At 50.9% G+C, this 17,667-nt stretch overlaps 1 protein-coding gene across 1 annotated transcript; it reads left to right on the top strand.

The window, feature by feature from the left end:
* Positions 1 to 2,278: 2,278 nt before the first annotated feature.
* Positions 2,279 to 6,851, top strand: LOC137466013 (serine/threonine-protein kinase PAK 3-like). Its single transcript, XM_068177958.1, has 7 exons — positions 2,279 to 2,353; positions 3,326 to 3,389; positions 4,070 to 4,118; positions 4,618 to 4,730; positions 5,195 to 5,312; positions 5,980 to 6,079; positions 6,511 to 6,851. The coding sequence occupies exons 1-7, from the start codon at positions 2,347 to 2,349 to the stop codon at positions 6,816 to 6,818; spliced, it is 759 nt and encodes a 252-aa protein (XP_068034059.1). The 5' UTR covers positions 2,279 to 2,346; the 3' UTR covers positions 6,819 to 6,851.
* Positions 6,852 to 17,667: the final 10,816 nt, after the last annotated feature.

Raw genomic sequence — 17,667 nt, 5'->3', positions numbered from 1 at the left:
CAGGAGTCCTTGTGAAAGCTGTGCGCTGCTCTTCCAGGACTGAGGGAAAGTCCCTCAGTTCAAGTCTTCTTGTCTGCATTCCCTCATCCCAGGACGTGCCTGTGGAACTTGACACTTCCTGCGTGCTAGAAGAGCCATTTGTTCTGTGATGAAACCACAGACTCAGCTTGGAAAAGGCCTCTGAGATAGACATTTCAGAGGAGTTCTTGTGTGCTGCTGAACCCAGGAGCTGTTCCTGTGCTGTGTCACCACAGAACTGCCACCATGGCTAAGGGGGACTTGGGCGAAGCTATTTTGGGGAAAGGCTTTCAGTAAGCCCATGGCAATTGCTGCATGCAATCTCTTCAGAAAACTGAAGTACAGGAAAGAGAGGAGCTGTAGCTCCTGCTGGATGGGGTGGGGCAGAAGCTGTAATGCCTAGTACAGAACCACTCGGACTTTCTCAGTCTCAAGTTTCTATGGGTTGAGTGGCCAAAGAGGACAGAAGGTAGAGACGAGGCAGTGGTTTGTGCTGTTGTCTTGCTTGCTGTGTGACACAAGGCTTGCTGCTGGAGTGACGTAGTGAAAACAGAATGATCTGTCTTTGGGTTGGTGACTTTCTGGTGGGCTTGCCCAGCACAGGCAGTTTTCTTACAGCATCTGGTTCTTTTTCCCTTGTGTGTTGCAGGTCACGTCACCCGTGCCTGGAGAGAATCCGGTCCTTGGGTGAGTGGGAAAGGAGCCTTTGGCGTTGGTAGCATTTGACAATTGTGGAGCAAGCTGTGAGCTGGGCCTGTTGCAGTCCAGCGCCAGCCTGCTTGGATGAATGGAAGTACAGTGCAGGCTCTTCGCAGAAGCAGCAGCAGCAGCAGCAGCAGTAGCAGCTGCAGGAGGAGTTGGATCCCGGGCTGTTTCCTCCAGTTCCTTTTCAGAGCTTTTAAGCAGCTGAAAGTGGGGTTGCTTGGTGCTTTAAGCCATGATGGAATTTCTCCTGTAGAAGAGAGTGCAGTCCCATCGAATTGGCCCATTCTACTTGAGTTTGAACAACTTAGAATGCCATTTCTGTGCAGATGATTTCTCCTTAGTGCATCTGGCTCTAGAGCTGAATATAAAGAAGGTTACCAGTCCCTCACACTGCTGTCTGTCTGCAGAGCCCAAAACCAACCTCTGAGCCTCCTCTGGCTGCACGTCTTCCTGAAGAAGAGGCCGAAGGGGAGGAAGATTCCCACCAAAGTGCACCTGCTGCCACTGCAGGGCCTGAGCATCCAGCGTCAGTAAGTGGCACCTCTGGGTAGTCCTGTGGCTGGAACAAAGCATAGCTGCAAGTTTCTGGTCAGACAGCACCTCCCGTGCCTGGCTGAAGATGCTGAGGGCTGGAATCCTTCCAGCTCTTCCAGAGCACTTCCCCCAGCCTGTGAGGCCTGGAAAAGGGGTGTGGAACTTGGACGCTTAGGCATCGCTTTCCTACTGTTCTGACAGGGGCTGTGAATTTGTCTTAGCCAGAGACAAGAGGTAGCATTAGGATGTCTTGGGATGCTCCTGGGGTACAAGTGAAGCCCTTTGTGCCCAGTGGCTGTGCAGGCTCCTTGTCCCCAGTGAAGAGAGCAGTGCAAAGATGCAGTTCACAGCCTTGCAGGATATGGGGAGACACTGTCCCCAGGAGGGACCAGGCCCTCCCCACAGAACAGCTAAAGTCAGTCAGTAGCTAAAGGAACAGCTGAGTTGCAGCGGGGCCTGTAGCTGAATATACCGAAGGTTCTGAATGACAGGTTCTTTCCTGACCCTCATGCTGCTGTCTGCCCACAGAGCACAGGGGCAGCGTCAGCACCTGCTCTGGCTGCCTCTGCACCCGAGGAAGAGGCTGAAGAGGAGGAATCCGCTGCCAATGAACCTGCCCCTGCTGTCAGCCTGCGGCCTGAGCAGCCCACGTCAGTAAGTGCCTGTTTTGGCTAGCAGTGTCTTTGGTGTCATTTTGTCCATCATGTAAAAGCAGCCTTTGGATTTTGCGCCTTGAGCTGGAGAAGTGGGCTGCGAAAGCTGAGAGGGGAAGAGCCCTGGGTGTGGCCAGCAGCGTCTTCCTAGGAGCTTGCATTTGAAATGGGATCGGAGGGGCACCTCCGACGTGCAGGCATGTTTGTGACCCAAATGAATTTCTTGTCCCAGAGCTCCACCTCCTGTGTCCTGGTACCTGCACGAGCTGCAGCTGAAGGCCCTGAAGAAGCCTCCAGTCCCCAAGCTGGAAACTCAAGCCTGAGCAGCTCGTGCACCTGGAGCACGACTAGTTCCTCTGGCAGCAGCTGGAGCACGACTGGTTCCTCTGGCAGCAGAGAGCAGCTGGGAGAGAGGACAGAGGACAAGTGCCTGGCCATGCTGAGTATGTGCTTTGTGATCCTTGTCCGCCGGAGCAGTGCCTTGTGTGTGCGCGTGTCAGCAAGAGCTGTCCCACCTCCTGCTCCTCCTCAGCTGAGTGCCAGGTCCTGTGGCCTCCACACAGGACCTGCTGTTGTGCTTTGAGGTGGTGAGGGGTCCCTGGGGTGTTGCTCCTGCCTCTGAGGGCAGCTGGGCCTGGTTTGGCTTTGCCTGAGCTTCCCTCTATGCCAAAAAGAAAACAGAGGTTGTTTCTGGCTGAGCAGGAGGCTGTGACCTAGCGAATGAGTAGGCCTCAAGGAGCTCCTGTGGGGCCCAGCTCCTGTGGGGCACAGCCAAGGTCATCTTCAGAACTTAGCCTGGCCTAAAGGCTGAGGGACCTCATTCCTGAGGCCCATCACAGTAGGGTATAACATAAGCTGCTGCTCTTGAAAGGCAGAGGGGCATTGTTTAGGCAAAGTCCTGCTTAAAGCTGGAGATCTCGGCTCTGCTGGAAGCACTTTGCAATATTCTTCCTGTTCTGGAAAGGGCAGCTGTTGATAAGAATTGATTCCAGAACCCAAGATGCCTTGGATGTTTGCAAGGATGAAAGCTTTTGTTGAATGTCACAGAGTGTTCATGGCCAAGAACAGAAAGGTTTTGTTTTTCCTGCTGCCCTTAATGTTTGTAGACAACAATCACTTCTCCTGGTTGCAGTTTTCTGATCCCTGTCTCCTCTGACTGTTTCTCGATGTGCTTAGATTTTAGTGTAGACTTCTAGTTTTGGGCAGGCCATCTGTGCTGCAGGGCTGCTTGTCTTGCTGCTGTTGTTTTTGAGGTGGTGGTGGTGGTGGTGGTGGTTTTGGTTGTGGTGGTGGTGGTGTTTCCCAGCTGACTGAGTTGAAAGGGCAGAGTGTCCCAGACAGTGGGGCTGTCTTTCTGATCTGCTGCAGGGTGGGACCTCTTCTGAAGTGAACATCTTTCCTTGGGATTTTTACAGAGATGCTGGTGAGCGAGGGAGATCCTGAGGCTAAGTACACAGAACTGGAAACGATTGGCAAAGGGTGAGTGCAGCCACAGCTCCTTCTTCACAGCGGGGGGCGGTGCATTTTGCTGGTGTCACACCTCCCCAGAGTGACAGCAGGCAAGCTCCAAAGCTGTTCAGACACTGCGTTAAGATGATGCCTGATGATCTCTAAGTACTGGTCAGCATTTATAGCTGAAGTGGCCAGAAAAGTAGAGCCCTTCCTGTGTCTGGTGCACCAAAGAGAAGCAGCTGCCAATGGCTCTGGACCCAGAACACAGCCGTCTAAGGATCCTCTATTTTGAGTACTTCTCCATTTGTGTGCGCAACAGTGGAAGCCTTTGCCTGCTCCGGCTGTGGCTGCAGGCTGTGGCTGGACACTATTTTCCTTGGAAGCTGGAGAAAGGATCTGTGTCTGGAGGCTTTCCTCCAATGGCTCTTACATGGCTTCAGACTTCTCAGAAGGCCTCAGTGGTGGTGCTTGAATTTGGCAGATAGACTCCAAGGAGAGGTGGGAGAAGGCCGAACCGGCATGTGCCTGGAAAAATCCCACACATGCACAGATACAGAAAGAGAAAAGGGAGAAAAGACCCAGACGAGAATCTGTCGTGTTCCATTTACTCTTTGCCCCGGGACTTTTTTTCCGCGGTTGGACCGCGGTGTCCTGCACTTGCAGGGACTAAAGGACTTCTTCTTTCTCTGCTGCTCTTTTGTTTCTAGGGGTTTTGGCACGGTGTGCATGGCAGTGGAGACTGCCACAGGAGAAGAGGTAAGCGTCAAGCAGCGCCACAGCTTCTGCAGTGCTGTTTTAGGACGGCATTTTATCTGTCATGTCTGCAAGGGTTTGCTTTGTTCTTGTGCAATGGAGAATGCCAGTGGTTGCTGGAGTAATGATCAAGCCCCCCAGAAGTGCCAAAGGTTTCCCAGCAGTTTTGCTCCATTCTTACCGGCACAAAATGGCTTCCTGCTTGCAAGGGGTGTGTGAATGAAAATGGGGATGATAAAGTAAGGCCCTGGGGGAAGACTGTGGGCACAGCCTGTGTTGTTAGAGCTTTGCGGTGGAGAGCTTAGACCATGTTTCTCCCAGGTTTACAAGGCAAAGAGTATCTGGCTCTTTGTCCTGGGAGGTGCCCAAGCAAGCGGTCTGATGTCCAGCCACAAGGCGGTTTGGCCCAGCCCAGCTCCATCATCCCATAATCACTGTCTCCGTCTTCCCCTTGTGGTCCTGCGCCACAGACTTTGGTTCACGGTTTTCCATGTCGTTGTAGGTGGCCATAAAGAAAATTAGTCTCCTGGAAGAGAGCAGCAGTGAACTGTGCCTGAATGAAATCCAGGTCATGCGTGGCAATAAGAACGCCAATCTTGTGACCTTTCTAGACAGGTGAGTGGTTCTGCTGTTCTGCCATGAAAGGTCATCCACATCCTGCAAGGCAGCGGTTCAACCGCTGGCAGAGGATGGAGCTGACAGAGGATGGAGCTGTTAATTCCTGTTTCTGGACTGATCGACAGTGTCTTGGGAGGAGATTGCATTGGGGCTGCATTAATCTTTGCTGGCATACCTAGTTTGACGTGTGCTTTCAAAGAGCGGACTTGGCCCTGTCTTTCTTGAGCCAACAGCCTCAAAGTTCCTGTCCTCTCTCCACATTGTTTTGTTTGGTTTGGCATTTGATTTTTTTTCCCACGGGTCTTATGTGCTGACAAAACACTGTAGATTGAGTTCAAGCCCTGGAGAGCATAGCCAATGATTATTGACTTCCTCCTGTCTTCTTCTGAGAGAGACACAGGAAGGAGAATCCATCAGGAAGTGCACGCATTCATCTCCAGGCTGTTGTTTCCTCCCTTCAGCTACCTGGTGGACGAGGAAGTCTGGCTGGTGATGGAGTACATGGATGGAGGTTCTTTACACGATGTCATTAGGGAGATTCGTATGGCAGAAGGAGAGATAGCAGCTGTCTCTCGGGAGGTAAGGGATGGTGCTTGTGCTTCCCACGGCTTGGTCGGGATGGTCCTTCCAAATGGGTGATAAGGAGAGGAGAGATTTCACCTTCCGAGCTTCCTTTCTGCCTTTCTCTTATAACTGGCAGTAGCAAGAGCATCGGAAGTGCCTGCCAGTGTCCCTGCCCTTCTTCTAGGGTGTTTGTCTTTGCCTCTCTAAACACTTGCCTGGAGCCTGTGTGCGCTGCGTTCCTTCCCATTCCTTCTGCATTCCTTCCTAAGAGCAAAGGTGCTGCTGGCACCATGTCAAGCAAGTGGCAAAGACAAAGAGATACTCGCAGGACTCTCACAGAGCTCAGCCTGAAAGGAGAGCCTGGCAGCCAACGTGGTGTTGGCAAAAGCAGCCACTGTTGTCTGGCTGGAGAGAGTACAGCCACGGCAGCAGTGCTTCTTGAGTCTGTGTTTGCAGGACACTGGCCAGAGGAACAATTGCCCTTTCTCTTTCAAAAGCAAACACACCCGCACTTAGAAAAGCACTGCTGTCCTCGTGTTGGAGCAGCAGGCTCTGCTGCCTTTGCCAGCAGCCTGTCTTGCCATGGCTCACCATCCCCCAGGAAGTCAGCCTTGCAGATGTGCCACTTCCCTGCTTGTGGGACGAAATCCACTTAGGCTCGTGTTGCTTTTTCCTCTCTCAGTGCCTGCAAGGCCTGGATTTCCTTCACTCCAAGCAAGTGATCCACCGAGACGTCAAAAGCCACAACATTCTCCTGGGCTTGGACGGATCTGTCAAGTTGGGTGGGTGTTGTTGGCCAGGCTCAGCCGTGGCGGGCTGCGGTGTGGGGCTGCCTTTGGGTGACTGCCGGTTCCCTGATGCCCGTGGCAGTGCAGGCTGCCCTGCTGTGAGCGCAGAGCACAGCCACAAGGCGCAGGGAGGTGTTGCTGGGAAGAAGGGGTAGGGGGTGCCTTTGGCTTGTGTGTGATCCTTCCCAAGCAAGGCAGTTGCAGTCTAATAGCTTCAGGGGACTAAAAGCCACTGCCTGAAACTGGGGGCTTTTGCTAAGTGGCCAATTCCGTATTTCCTCGGCTGCAGGCCTGAGGAATGGCAGCAGGGCCCCTTTGCAGCTGGGATTCCACACTGCCTTCTTGGACATTGGTACCGTGGGGAATTCTTTTGTTGGCTTCCCTAATTCACGCTGGCTTGATCAGAGTGGTTTTTTTCTCCTCAGCTGACTTTGGCCTTTCTGCTCAGCTCACCGCTGAGCAGAGCAAACGGAGATCGGCTGTTGGGACAACTTACTGGATGGCGCCAGAAATTTTCAGCAGGAAGCCCTATGGCCCCAAAGTGGACATCTGGTCCTTTGGCATTGTGGGGATGGAGATGGTGGAAGGAGCGCCTCCTTACCTGATGATGACCTCCCGCACGGTACGCTGCAACTACTCTCAGATACTGCTGTCACTCGGACAAAATCTGCTCCCATTCTTCTGCTTGGGAAGCTTGCTAGCAGCTGAAAATGACGGGTTCCAGGCTGCATAGTCTCTCGTGCTTCTTGTCCAGATTATCCCCTTGGCATTTGATCACGAACTGCACCAAAACCTCACGATGCCTTTTGCTTGATGGAAGCTTTGCCTAAGGGAGCAGTGAGCAGTGCTGAGCTGCATTTGATGGAATAATCCTTGGAAATAGTAGAGTTAGATAAAAGTCTGTCTTCCGCATCGCCTGTAGAGCTGGTGTCAGTGCTCAGAGAAGCAAAGGGTGCTTTTGCTGATGGAGTTGCTCCTAATTCCCTCAGCCAATGAAATCAGGGGCCAAGGCAAGAGCCTTTGCATATTGGACTGGCTATGGCTGCCTCGGGCTTTGGGTTCTTTTAGTAGGGGCAGGAAAGGTATCTGCCACCCTCGGGCAGGGAGTAAAGAGCCACTGGAGAGCGGAGCTTGTCCGGTGGGGTCTGTTTGAGCAGTTTGGGGTGTGAAAGAGGCAGGTAGAGCGTGGCATTTCCTTCTGCTCTAGGTTCAACAGCTGATAAGCACCAGGGGCAGCCCGAAGCTGCAGAACCCCAGGCAACAGTCCGCTTGGTTGCGAGACTTTCTGCACTGCTGCCTGGAGACGGACGAGGACAGGCGCTGGTCTGCCCAGGAACTTCTGCAGGTAAAAGGCAAAGCGGCTGCCGGATGCGCCAGCCACCCACTGCCAGGGGCTCCTCATCTGCTCAAGTCCAAGGCCTCGGATGGGCCCCGCTCCTAAGAATCTCCAGTCTGGGGGGCTTTTCAAAGGAAAAGAGAGGAGAATCCTGGCCTAGGATGGGTTGGAAGGAGCCTTTCAAGGTCACCTAGACCAAATCTCCTTCAGCTGAAGACATCTGAATTAATGGATTTGTGGGATTGGGAGCCATGTTGGCCCCATGTAGCAAGGTCCTGGATGTGGAGACAGAGGTGCACAGAATGCCCTCCTTTCTGTATCTTTCTTGTTGCCAGAGAAAGCCTGTTTCAGCCTGTGAGGTAAGTAGAAATTAATTTCTTCTTTTTCTCTTTGGGCAGCATCCGTTTGTAACCTCCGCCGAGCCGACCTCCAGCCTGACGCCTCTGATCGTGGCAACGCAGCAGTTTATGGCCGAGAGGAGATACTAGCCCTGGAAGAGGCCATAGTTGTTTATTCTACTTCCTAGTTCCTAGTTTCTAGCTCGTAGTTTGTAGTTTGTTTAGACTGATAGTGGAAATAAATAGGATAATAAATAAAACCTTCACTGTGTTGGAAGCTTCCCTTTGTTCTCACCCTGTCATTAAGGTCTAAATTTGCTTCGGAATGGTCAGGTGTTTCTTAAATGTGGGAAGAGCCATAGATGGGGTTTGTGGCATGGATTGGAAGCGGGCAGAAGTCTTGTGGCTTTGTTGCCGCCAGGCACAACCTGTTGTGGAGAGACAGGCTTGCAGCTGTGACTAGAGGAGCAGAGTGGGGCAAAACGGAGCAGAGCAGTGGTGTCACTGCTGGGGTTGCTGCTGTGGCTGTGGTTGCGCTGCAGCTCTTGGGAAAGGTTGGGAGTGTCTGTGTTGCTGTGGGCAGAGGGGGAGGGAGCCTGGCTTCTCCACAGGCTCAGGCACAGGTGAGTGTCCAGTGGGAAGGCGAGTTCTGCCACGGGAACTAAGGCCTACATGAGGGAGTGAAAACTGGTGCAGTTTGGATCTGCGTGAGCCAGTGTGGAGGCCTGTGGGCCTGCTAGGGGACTTCTTGGGTCTATGCTCTGGAAGAACGTCCCCTAGACTTTAACCTTTCCCATGGACTCCTGTTTTTTGTCTCAATGTACGTTTGATACCTTATTAGTGATATCCAGTGATCATATAGGGATTATTGAAAATCATTTACTTTGCGATGTTTGGTGGTAATTGAGGGTATATTTGACGATCACTTACATTTAAATTTTAGTTGCACAATATTTAACCGATTTCCTTTCCCAGTTCTCGTATTCCATCCCCCGCTTCCCTGAACCCACTATCCCTGAGAAGGACAGGACTGGAGATGGAACCTGCTCAAGAGCACAGGCCAGCCACCAGCCATCTGCCATCTCCCCTCCTTTTCTGTGCCCTTGCCAGGACGGTAGCGGCCATGCCTCCCCGGATTCTACCCTAACCCACTTTGCGACAGCCCCCAACCCTGCTCCCGCTTTCCTATTGTATTAGCAGTCCCCGATTTTTGTTGTAATTCATGTTTCAGAGATTACGGACGTAGGCGACCCCCAGAAGCCAGCCGACCCAGTTATTTTATTTATTTAGGCAGGAGAGCCGGCACCCTCCGTACAGCCTGAGGAAGGGCTCTGTTGCCCCCACAGGAGACCCGTGCCCAGCCCCGCCATAAGGTCCCCCACAGGCTAGTCCCCCACAAAACCTCTCCTTTTGATTTGTGTGGTTGGTCAAGGGCACCAGGGGAGGGTGCCACCACAAGTCCTTTTGATTTTCTGTTCTCTTTTGTTTTGTGGGTAAGTGAGGGGGAATGAAGTGACGGAGAGCTGCCTGGGACTCGGGCCCTCAGAAGTGAGGGGAAATGAAAATTGGATTTACTTATTGTTTAGTTATGCTCCGCAATATCAACCCGCCTGTTTCTTTAATTCTCAAGTTTAGTTAATGTCTATCAAGTATTGTGTTGTTTTTAGTTAGAACAAGGTTATTATTTTTACTACGATTGTTAGACCTTTCATTTTAAATAAAACCAAAAGGGGGCAGTTGTGGGAGCTTGTGCTGGAGGGGATGGGCCATGCAGTGGCCACACATCAGACAATCAACGACCAACACGAAGACTCGGGAGAAGAGAAGCCACAACGGATGACACCCAGAGAATTTATGGTGAGCATATCATGAAGAGTAAAGGACTCTGGGACTGACTGGGAGTGGCCATGCAGATCAACAGCCGGTGATTGGCCAGAAGGCTTCTGGAACTTGCCATGAAAGACTATATAGATGTATGTATATCTCTATCTCTATCTCTATCTCTATCTCTATCTCTATCTATCTATATCTATATCTATATCTATATCTATATCTATATCTGTCTACCTGTGTTGACCTCACTTTGGCATCTTCTGAAGCAGCCTCTTTATGTTTTGTTTTGCACCCTTGTTTGTGCCCTTTTTTTTATGAAATATCTTCAGTTTTGGCACTTCAGTTGTACCCGTCTCTTCTCTGTTGCTCTGCCATGGAGCACACCACAGTTATGCTGCCGAGACCGGAGAGTTTCCCCTCGCGCCCCACGGATGCCCGGGGTGTTGTTGCTGATTCTTCTCTGGCTGCCCCACTGCTAGCTGGGTCGTGTGGGGCAGAGAAGGGAACCGGCACCCAGAGAGGGATCATTTCAGTGCCTTTCAGAAAATGACAGCAGAGCAACCTTTCTCAATAAAGCCATCTGAAATGACTTCATTGTCCTAGTAGTCTGGATTGTCTCAGGGCTGGGGATCAAAGATATAACAAAACTCAAGAGGCTCCAACCTCCCCAGCATCTCATTTCAGTCAAGGCTGCCGACCAAATACCTTCCTGACTTTACCTAACGCTTCAGTGGTTCTCAAACCCAAACTCTTTCTTTCTTCTTGTCTTCCGTCAGCTTAACCACTTATGCCTTCTTGGTCTACAGCTGGAGAGAGTTTTCCAGCTGCCACCTCTGCTCCTCTGTCAGCCCCTTTTCCTCCTACTTCCAGGAAGCCCCCTTCCTTCCTTCCAGGGGCCACCCACAGTTCCACATGCCTTTCTTGTGCACAATCATGCTCTACACACCACCTACCATTATTACACCTACTTGCCTTGGTGGAGTAATTTTGTGCTTTGCTCTCAGGAGACAGGAAGAGGTCTAAAAATTTGCCTAAGATAAATGTAGGGAGGAATTGTCTCTCCCCACTGTGGCAACCAGAGAGAAGATACAAAACTTTTAAAATATTGCTTGCAACAAACGCATCTAAAACCTATGCACGTAAATGTCTTAAAAGGTAGCAAGATAAAAACATGTAAACACTCAATGCGGTGAAGAAGAGCAATTCTTCAGTCCTGTCACCACTTCATCTTTCCGTGAAACACCTCTAGGAGGAGAAAACTCAGTCCCATTTGAACCTGCTTCAGACCGAGGAACTATCCCCTTGGTATTCTTTTGTCTTCTCTGCCACAGAAAGTTTTGGTGATCCTTTCATTAAACCAACAAAAAAAGCCTGTAAAAAGAAACTGAGAAGACATCAAGAAAGCAACAATCGCCAATAAGCCTTATTTGGCAAAAGTTATCTTATTTAAATTATCCACTGCCGTAACAATACTGATGAGGATTCTTAGCACCATGTAGGCAAACCAAAGTTAGAGTAGCCAACCATCCTTTTGAGACCTTTTCAGTTTTAGGTAACATGGGCTTTTGGTCGGATCTACACGTTCTGTTCCATTCTATTTTGCAAATTTAGACTGCAGTCCATAAGCCAAAATTTCTTTTCCACGGGTCAGGTAGTATTTGTTCTAGGTGTGTGATGTTAGAGTGGTCCTCAGGGAAAAGGACATGGCTCTCTTTTCTTTCTTGTTCTCTTACCCCTCTGGCACTCAAAGCCATACTTGCTATTATAGACACTAGGTACAAGCTCCTGCTAGCATGGTTAACTAATTCAGGAGCAAACAGCCATGCTGCCATACTAGGGACATTGCTCTGGAAATGGGCAGAAAGATAAACCATGGAATGCTTTTCACTTCAGAAATGTTCCATTGCAGCTTTATCTGCAGCGGAGTTCCATTTACTGTACTGTCCAGTACAATTCCGTGCCTCCAGAGCTAACGTTAAGCACATAATTTGGGAGTCTCGAGCTGTAAATCTCACAGCCCTGGCATCAAAAGTCCTTTCGCGGCTCTGTATTCCAGGTCTGGACATACACCCAGTCTCCTGCCTGGTGAGGATATACTTGAACATTCAGGGTTATTAGTGAGACCAAAACAACCAACTTGCATGAGGAGAAAAGCATTTTCTCCTAAGGATTCTCCTACAGAGTCTCTAGTGGCAGCATTTCGGCCTCCAGCCTCTGGTGGCAGACAAGGCTCAATACCCACTGCTGCCAGAAGGAGACGCTGCAGGAGCAGTCTGCAAAGCTTCTTTAAGAATACAAGGAAACGGACTCTCCATTTAGTCCCCATTTTATTTCCAGAAAGCCTCTTAGGATGGCTGAATTCACCACCCTCTCGCAACCCAATTTTGGAGGTGGTCCCGAGATTTTGTTTTCTTAATCTTGATCCTTAAGTTTTGAACTAAATTACAATAACCCAGAAGAAGGGAAACGGGACATCAGCTGTTTCTCATGCATTGCTTGGGGCTTCTCCCCCGCTCCAAGGGGTCCAAACTCTTCACACAACAGATTGTTCCCCGGGCAAAAGACCAGGGCTTTTCACCATGCGCTTCCTTCCCAAAAGGATTTATTTCATTCCCCCCCGCCCCCCACACCCATTTGCAAAATTCTCAAAGCATTCTCCATTTCTCTTTCTTTGGGATCATTGCTAATTTTCCCGTGTAATTCAACCACTTCTGTTGCAGAGGGAGGTACCACTACCCTACCCTGCCTCCTGATAAGCGAATTGCTTCTTTATCAGCGGGCAGGGCTTGGGATGAGAAGGAGGGAAGAAGATTGGCTTTGCTGAGTCGAACCTCGCCTCCAGAGAGCGGAGGAAGGTGACATCATCTTCGGGGCACCCCCCTCTGTATGTTTTAGGGGCGGGCGGAGTTTAGGCTGAAGGACAGCGTTTGACTCGGAGGCATTAAACCCCTCGCAAGGGCTGCGGGGGTAACCTTGCAGTCAGGGAGGCCTGGCTGTTCCTCGAGTCTAGAAAACGCTGGTTCCAGGCCTTCCCCAGCCGTGTTCAGTTGCAAGTCTAAAGCTCTTTGGCTTTGGACCAGCGCGTTTAACTGGCTTCTCAGGTTTTGGGGGCTGGCTTCATCCCTGCATTCACTTCCTGCTCCGGCGGCCTGAGGCTGGCTATTGTTTCAGGCTCTAAGGCAATTTGCAACTGATTCAGCTCCTTTTCTAGCTGTTGGCAACTTACAGCTCTCTGAGTCAAATCTCCATGCATATGGATACCAGGCATGGTCCTTTCCTGGGATTTTAAATTTTTCTTCTACCAAAATTCATGTTTTCTCCACAAGTAACTGCGGATGGTGCTGGCTTTTCTCAGTCTCCATCTCTCTTTAGGGCTGGACAAGCTTTATATATAAGCTTTTAGCAGGTCTGCCAGTGGAGAGCAGTTGAGATCAGCTTCTGCGTGGGATTCTATTACTTTTCTGCCAGAAAATAGCAGCTTTGACTGCAAATTTATTTCTCCTTTATTATGTCATGAGCAGTTACTGCTGTATAAAATGGCCATGTCACCTCAAGAACAGCCTGCTCATTGTGCCAGTTAAAATGTAAGGCCCCAAAAACGTTGCTCTATGGGACACTTTAAAAGGACTTAAACTTGTTCACGTACTCGGACGTAGAAAAGCAGGAGAAATACTGACAAGACGTTCTCAAGAGGTCGGAATGACAAAAATAATCTTCACTGGCAACTTCTGAAAATCAGAGAACTTTGGCAAAAAATTTAGAGCGGGATTCAATCCACATGAAACATTCCATCAAGCATTAACTTAGCCCATTCAACTTCACAAACTCCAAGCCTGTTAGATTTTAAGTTACTCAAAAATCTGAGAGGATGGAATTGGAAGAATAAAGGGGAAGAGAGAAGGAGAGAAAATACCTAGAAAAGAACCAACATAGCTACCAATCCTGGTTCCAGTGGTGTTCAGCTGATAGAATTCCAAGAGGAGGTAGGGCCAAGACATGTGGTTGCCATGTCTCGGGAGTTAAATACCCTTTGGCTTTCCTGGGGCCTTCCCCAACATGGGGCTCCCACTCACCCGGCCTTTTAGGAGCTGAGTTAGGGGTTCCAGACACAGGTGTGGAGCGTTGCCTCTGCTGTGCCAGGGATCAGCGGCCACTGCTGGGCTGGGATACAGGCCTGGCAGTGTGGGGTGGGCAGAGTAGGGCATCACCTCACCAGAGCAAGGCTTGGTCTGCCCCTTTCCCCGCATACAAGCACCTGAAATGTTTTGAGCCAGCAATCTCTAGCCTCTCACCACAAGGTTTCCGGGTTCCTGTGCTTCTTGGCTGTCAAGACTCCAAAGATTTGTGGCTGGATATTAAGAAACCTGCACTTTTATTATCTTTATCCAAAAGAGGCAGCATGAGGCTTGTTTGTTCTTTCTAAGACCTTCCCTCCTTTCTGTGTCCTCATCCTGAGATAGTCCTTGTAACGCCTCTCCTCTCTCCCCTTCTCCACGACAATGGAGGGGAACAACGGAAAAACCAATCTATGAGAGGCAAAAAATGTTAGAGTTACAATGTAGTAAGGAAAAAAAAAAAAAAAAAGCAGTATACAACAAGAAGAAGAAAATTGTGCAAAAGAGGTAATGGCTTAAGCGACAAAGGTGAAGTGTCACATGGGGCGCCTGGAACAAAGACAAGATGGCGAGGGCTTACAGAATGATTCTGATGGTAGATGGGGGCTGCTGGTGCTGCCTGGAGCAGCTGTGGACCTGCAGTGGCAGTTTCCTGCTCCCTCTCTGCAGCAGTGATGGTGGCAGCGGCGATGGTGACGGGTGTCTCTCCCTGCAGAGCTCTGTTTGGTACTGCCGCTACCATCAGTCCGCCATGCTGGGCGTGTGCATGGGAATCAGCTCTGCCGCTTCACTGCCTCTTCCTCCCACCCTGCTGGGCTCCGTTTGGCTTGGCTGGGCTCCCTTTTGGCTTGGCTGAACTCACTTGGTATCAGTGTCACCACTCTGGGTTGCCTTGTTCTGCTGGAGCGGAAATACAGTCCCAGATGCCACCCTGGCCCTGATGGTTTCAGCCATGTGTCAGAGCTGTCACTTCTGTGCCACCCATCTCAGCCCCGTGTCCTAAGAAATACTGTGGAAGGACAAAACTGGGGGGGCTGGGGCTGGGGGGGGAAACGGTGGTGGTGCTTTGGTGCCAAGGCCTCTGTGCTAGAGGGAGCCAGACAGAAGGATCCCCCTTGCATTTCCGGTCATGGCATTTCCCTGCTGAAATCCTACTATGGCTATGATGTACAATGTTTGGAAGAAATAGTGCTGAAAGATCCATGACCTCGTCTCTGTAGCTAGGAGAAAGCTCTAAATGCAATTAAAGCAGTGCTTCTCCTTGTTTGCTGCTTTCAAGAGCTGAGGAAGGTCCAGGTGGAACATTATTGGCCAGAAGCATTGGTGGCCAAAGACCACTAGCGTGGTTCCTCACCTCCTGGTCCCTTCTCAGTGCTCAGCTTCTCGGTGTGGGCTACAGGGGCTTAGTGTGTTCTTGGAGTTACTCTTAGATGCCTTGAGCAGCAGGTTCTGGACTAGGAGGGCTTTTTGTGTTGCTTTGTAGCAGAGGAGAGCTTTGCAGGCTTTTTTTGGCCTGAGCTGTAGAGAAGGCCTGGTTCTATGCATGAATTCACAAACCAGCCTAGGGTGGCTGCTATTGTGATGTCAGCGGCCGCATCCCAGCGTTGTCAAGGCAAAGTTGCTGTGCCGAGGCCCGGAAGGGCTCAGTGCGCAGAGCAGCTCTGTGGCACGCTCGCTGCAGGCGGAACCTGCTGATCGCCGAGGTCTCTGCCAGCAGGACTCTTGAGTATTTTTGTTTCTTCCCCACAGGCGTTGTCTGGTGCAGACTTGAGCAGCACTGCTCGAGCCATGGAGAGGGTGTGTGCTGCAGTTTGCACGGCTTTCTCCTTGGCTTATTCTGGGTACTTTTTCACCCACCTGGCACGTAAGTGGACTGTTTTGTTCAGTGCGGCATATGGAAACCAAAATGCCACCAAGAGGCCTTTAGTTGGGTAAAGCTGCTGTCAACAGCTGCAGCTAAGAAGGGGGTGTCTCTAGCCAGTGGGGCGTGGGGCAGCATTTGTAATGTAGCCTGCAGGGGTTCCGCTCCTCCCGTGGCATAGCCTGTGGCAATGGAGTCTGGAATCTCCCCAGTTTGCTGGCTCAAGCAAGACAACTTCCAAGATAGGAAGACTGGGAGAGCTTGAGAGGAGTCCTTGTGAAAGCTGTGCGCTGCTCTCCAGGACTGAGGGAAAGTCCCTCAGTTCAAGTCTTCTTGTCTGCATTCCCTCATCCCAGGACGTGCCTGTGGAACTTGACACTTCCTGCGTGCTAGAAGAGCCATTTGTTCTGTGATGAAACCACAGACTCAGCTTGGAAAAGGCCTCTGAGATAGACATTTCAGAGGAGTTCTTGTGTGCTGCTGAAGCCAGGAGCTGTTCCTGTGCTGTGTCACCACAGAACTGCCACCATGGTTAAGGGGGACTTGGGCAAAGCTATTTTGGGGAAAGGCTTTCAGTAAGCCCATGGCAATTGCTGCATGCAATCTCTTCAGAAAACTGAAGTACAGGAAAGAGAGGAGCTGTAGCTCCTGCTGGATGGGGTGGGGCAGAAGCTGTAATGCCTAGTACAGAACCACTCGGACTTTCTCAGTCTCAAGTTTCTATGGGTTGAGTGGCCAAAGAGGACAGAAGGTAGAGACGAGGCAGTGGTTTGTGCTGTTGTCTTGCTTGCTGTGTGACACAAGGCTTGCTGCTGGAGTGACGTAGTGAAAACAGAATGATCTGTCTTTGGGTTGGTGACTTTCTGGTAGGCTTGCCCAGCACAGGCAGTTTTCTTACAGCATCTGGTTCTTTTTCCCTTGTGTGTTGCAGGTCACGTCACCCGTGCCTGGAGAGAATCCGGTCCTTGGGTGAGTGGGAAAGGAGCCTTTGGCGTTGGTAGCATTTGACAATTGTGGAGCAAGCTGTGAGCTGGGCCTGTTGCAGTCCAGCGCCAGCCTGCTTGGATGAATGGAAGTACAGTGCAGGCTCTTCGCAGAAGCAGCCGCAGCAGCAGCAGCAGTAGCAGCTGCAGGAGGAGTTGGATCCCGGGCTGTTTCCTCCAGTTCCTTTTCAGAGCTTTTAAGCAGCTGAAAGTGGGGTTGCTTGGTGCTTTAAGCCATGATGGAATTTCTCCTGTAGAAGAGAGTGCAGTCCCATCGAATTGGCCCATTCTACTTGAGTTTGAACAACTTAGAATGCCATTTCTGTGCAGATGATTTCTCCTTAGTGCATCTGGCTCTAGAGCTGAATATAAAGAAGGTTACCAGTCCCTCACACTGCTGTCTGTCTGCAGAGCCCAAAACCAACCTCTGAGCCTCCTCTGGCTGCACGTCTTCCTGAAGAAGAGGCCGAAGGGGAGGAAGATTCCCACCAAAGTGCACCTGCTGCCACTGCAGGGCCTGAGCATCCAGCGTCAGTAAGTGGCACCTCTGGGTAGTCCTGTGGCTGGAACAAAGCATAGCTGCAAGTTTCTGGTCAGACAGCACCTCCCGTGCCTGGCTGAAGATGCTGAGGGCTGGAATCCTTCCAGCTCTTCCAGAGCACTTCCCCCAGCCTGTGAGGCCTGGAAAAGGGGTGTGGAACTTGGACGCTTAGGCATCGCTTTCCTACTGTTCTGACAGGGGCTGTGAATTTGTCTTAGCCAGAGACAAGAGGTAGCATTAGGATGTCTTGGGATGCTCCTGGGGTACAAGTGAAGCCCTTTGTGCCCAGTGGCTGTGCAGGCTCCTTGTCCCCAGTGAAGAGAGCAGTGCAAAGATGCAGTTCACAGCCTTGCAGGATATGAGGAGACACTGTCCCCAGGAGGGACCAGGCCCTCCCCACAGAACAGCTAAAGTCAGTCAGTAGCTAAAGGAACAGCTGAGTTGCAGCGGGGCCTGTAGCTGAATATACCGAAGGTTCTGAATGACAGGTTCTTTCCTGACCCTCATGCTGCTGTCTGCCCACAGAGCACAGGGGCAGCGTCAGCACCTGCTCTGGCTGCCTCTGCACCCGAGGA

This window comes from Anomalospiza imberbis, unplaced genomic scaffold (genome assembly GCF_031753505.1).
Source record: "Anomalospiza imberbis isolate Cuckoo-Finch-1a 21T00152 unplaced genomic scaffold, ASM3175350v1 scaffold_127, whole genome shotgun sequence".
NCBI classification, from domain to species: domain Eukaryota; kingdom Metazoa; phylum Chordata; class Aves; order Passeriformes; family Viduidae; genus Anomalospiza; species Anomalospiza imberbis.
The sequence above is the reverse complement of the archived record's forward strand: the minus strand, read 5'-3'. Positions and strand labels throughout refer to the sequence as shown.

Excerpts from the sequence above, each read along its gene's own strand:
- LOC137466013 (XM_068177958.1), top strand. Across the intron at positions 5,313-5,979 it reads TAGCAGCTGTCTCTCGGGAG|TGCCTGCAAGGCCTGGATTT; the intron begins GTAAGGGATGGT and ends TTCCTCTCTCAG. Across the intron at positions 6,080-6,510 it reads GGACGGATCTGTCAAGTTGG|CTGACTTTGGCCTTTCTGCT; the intron begins GTGGGTGTTGTT and ends TTTTCTCCTCAG.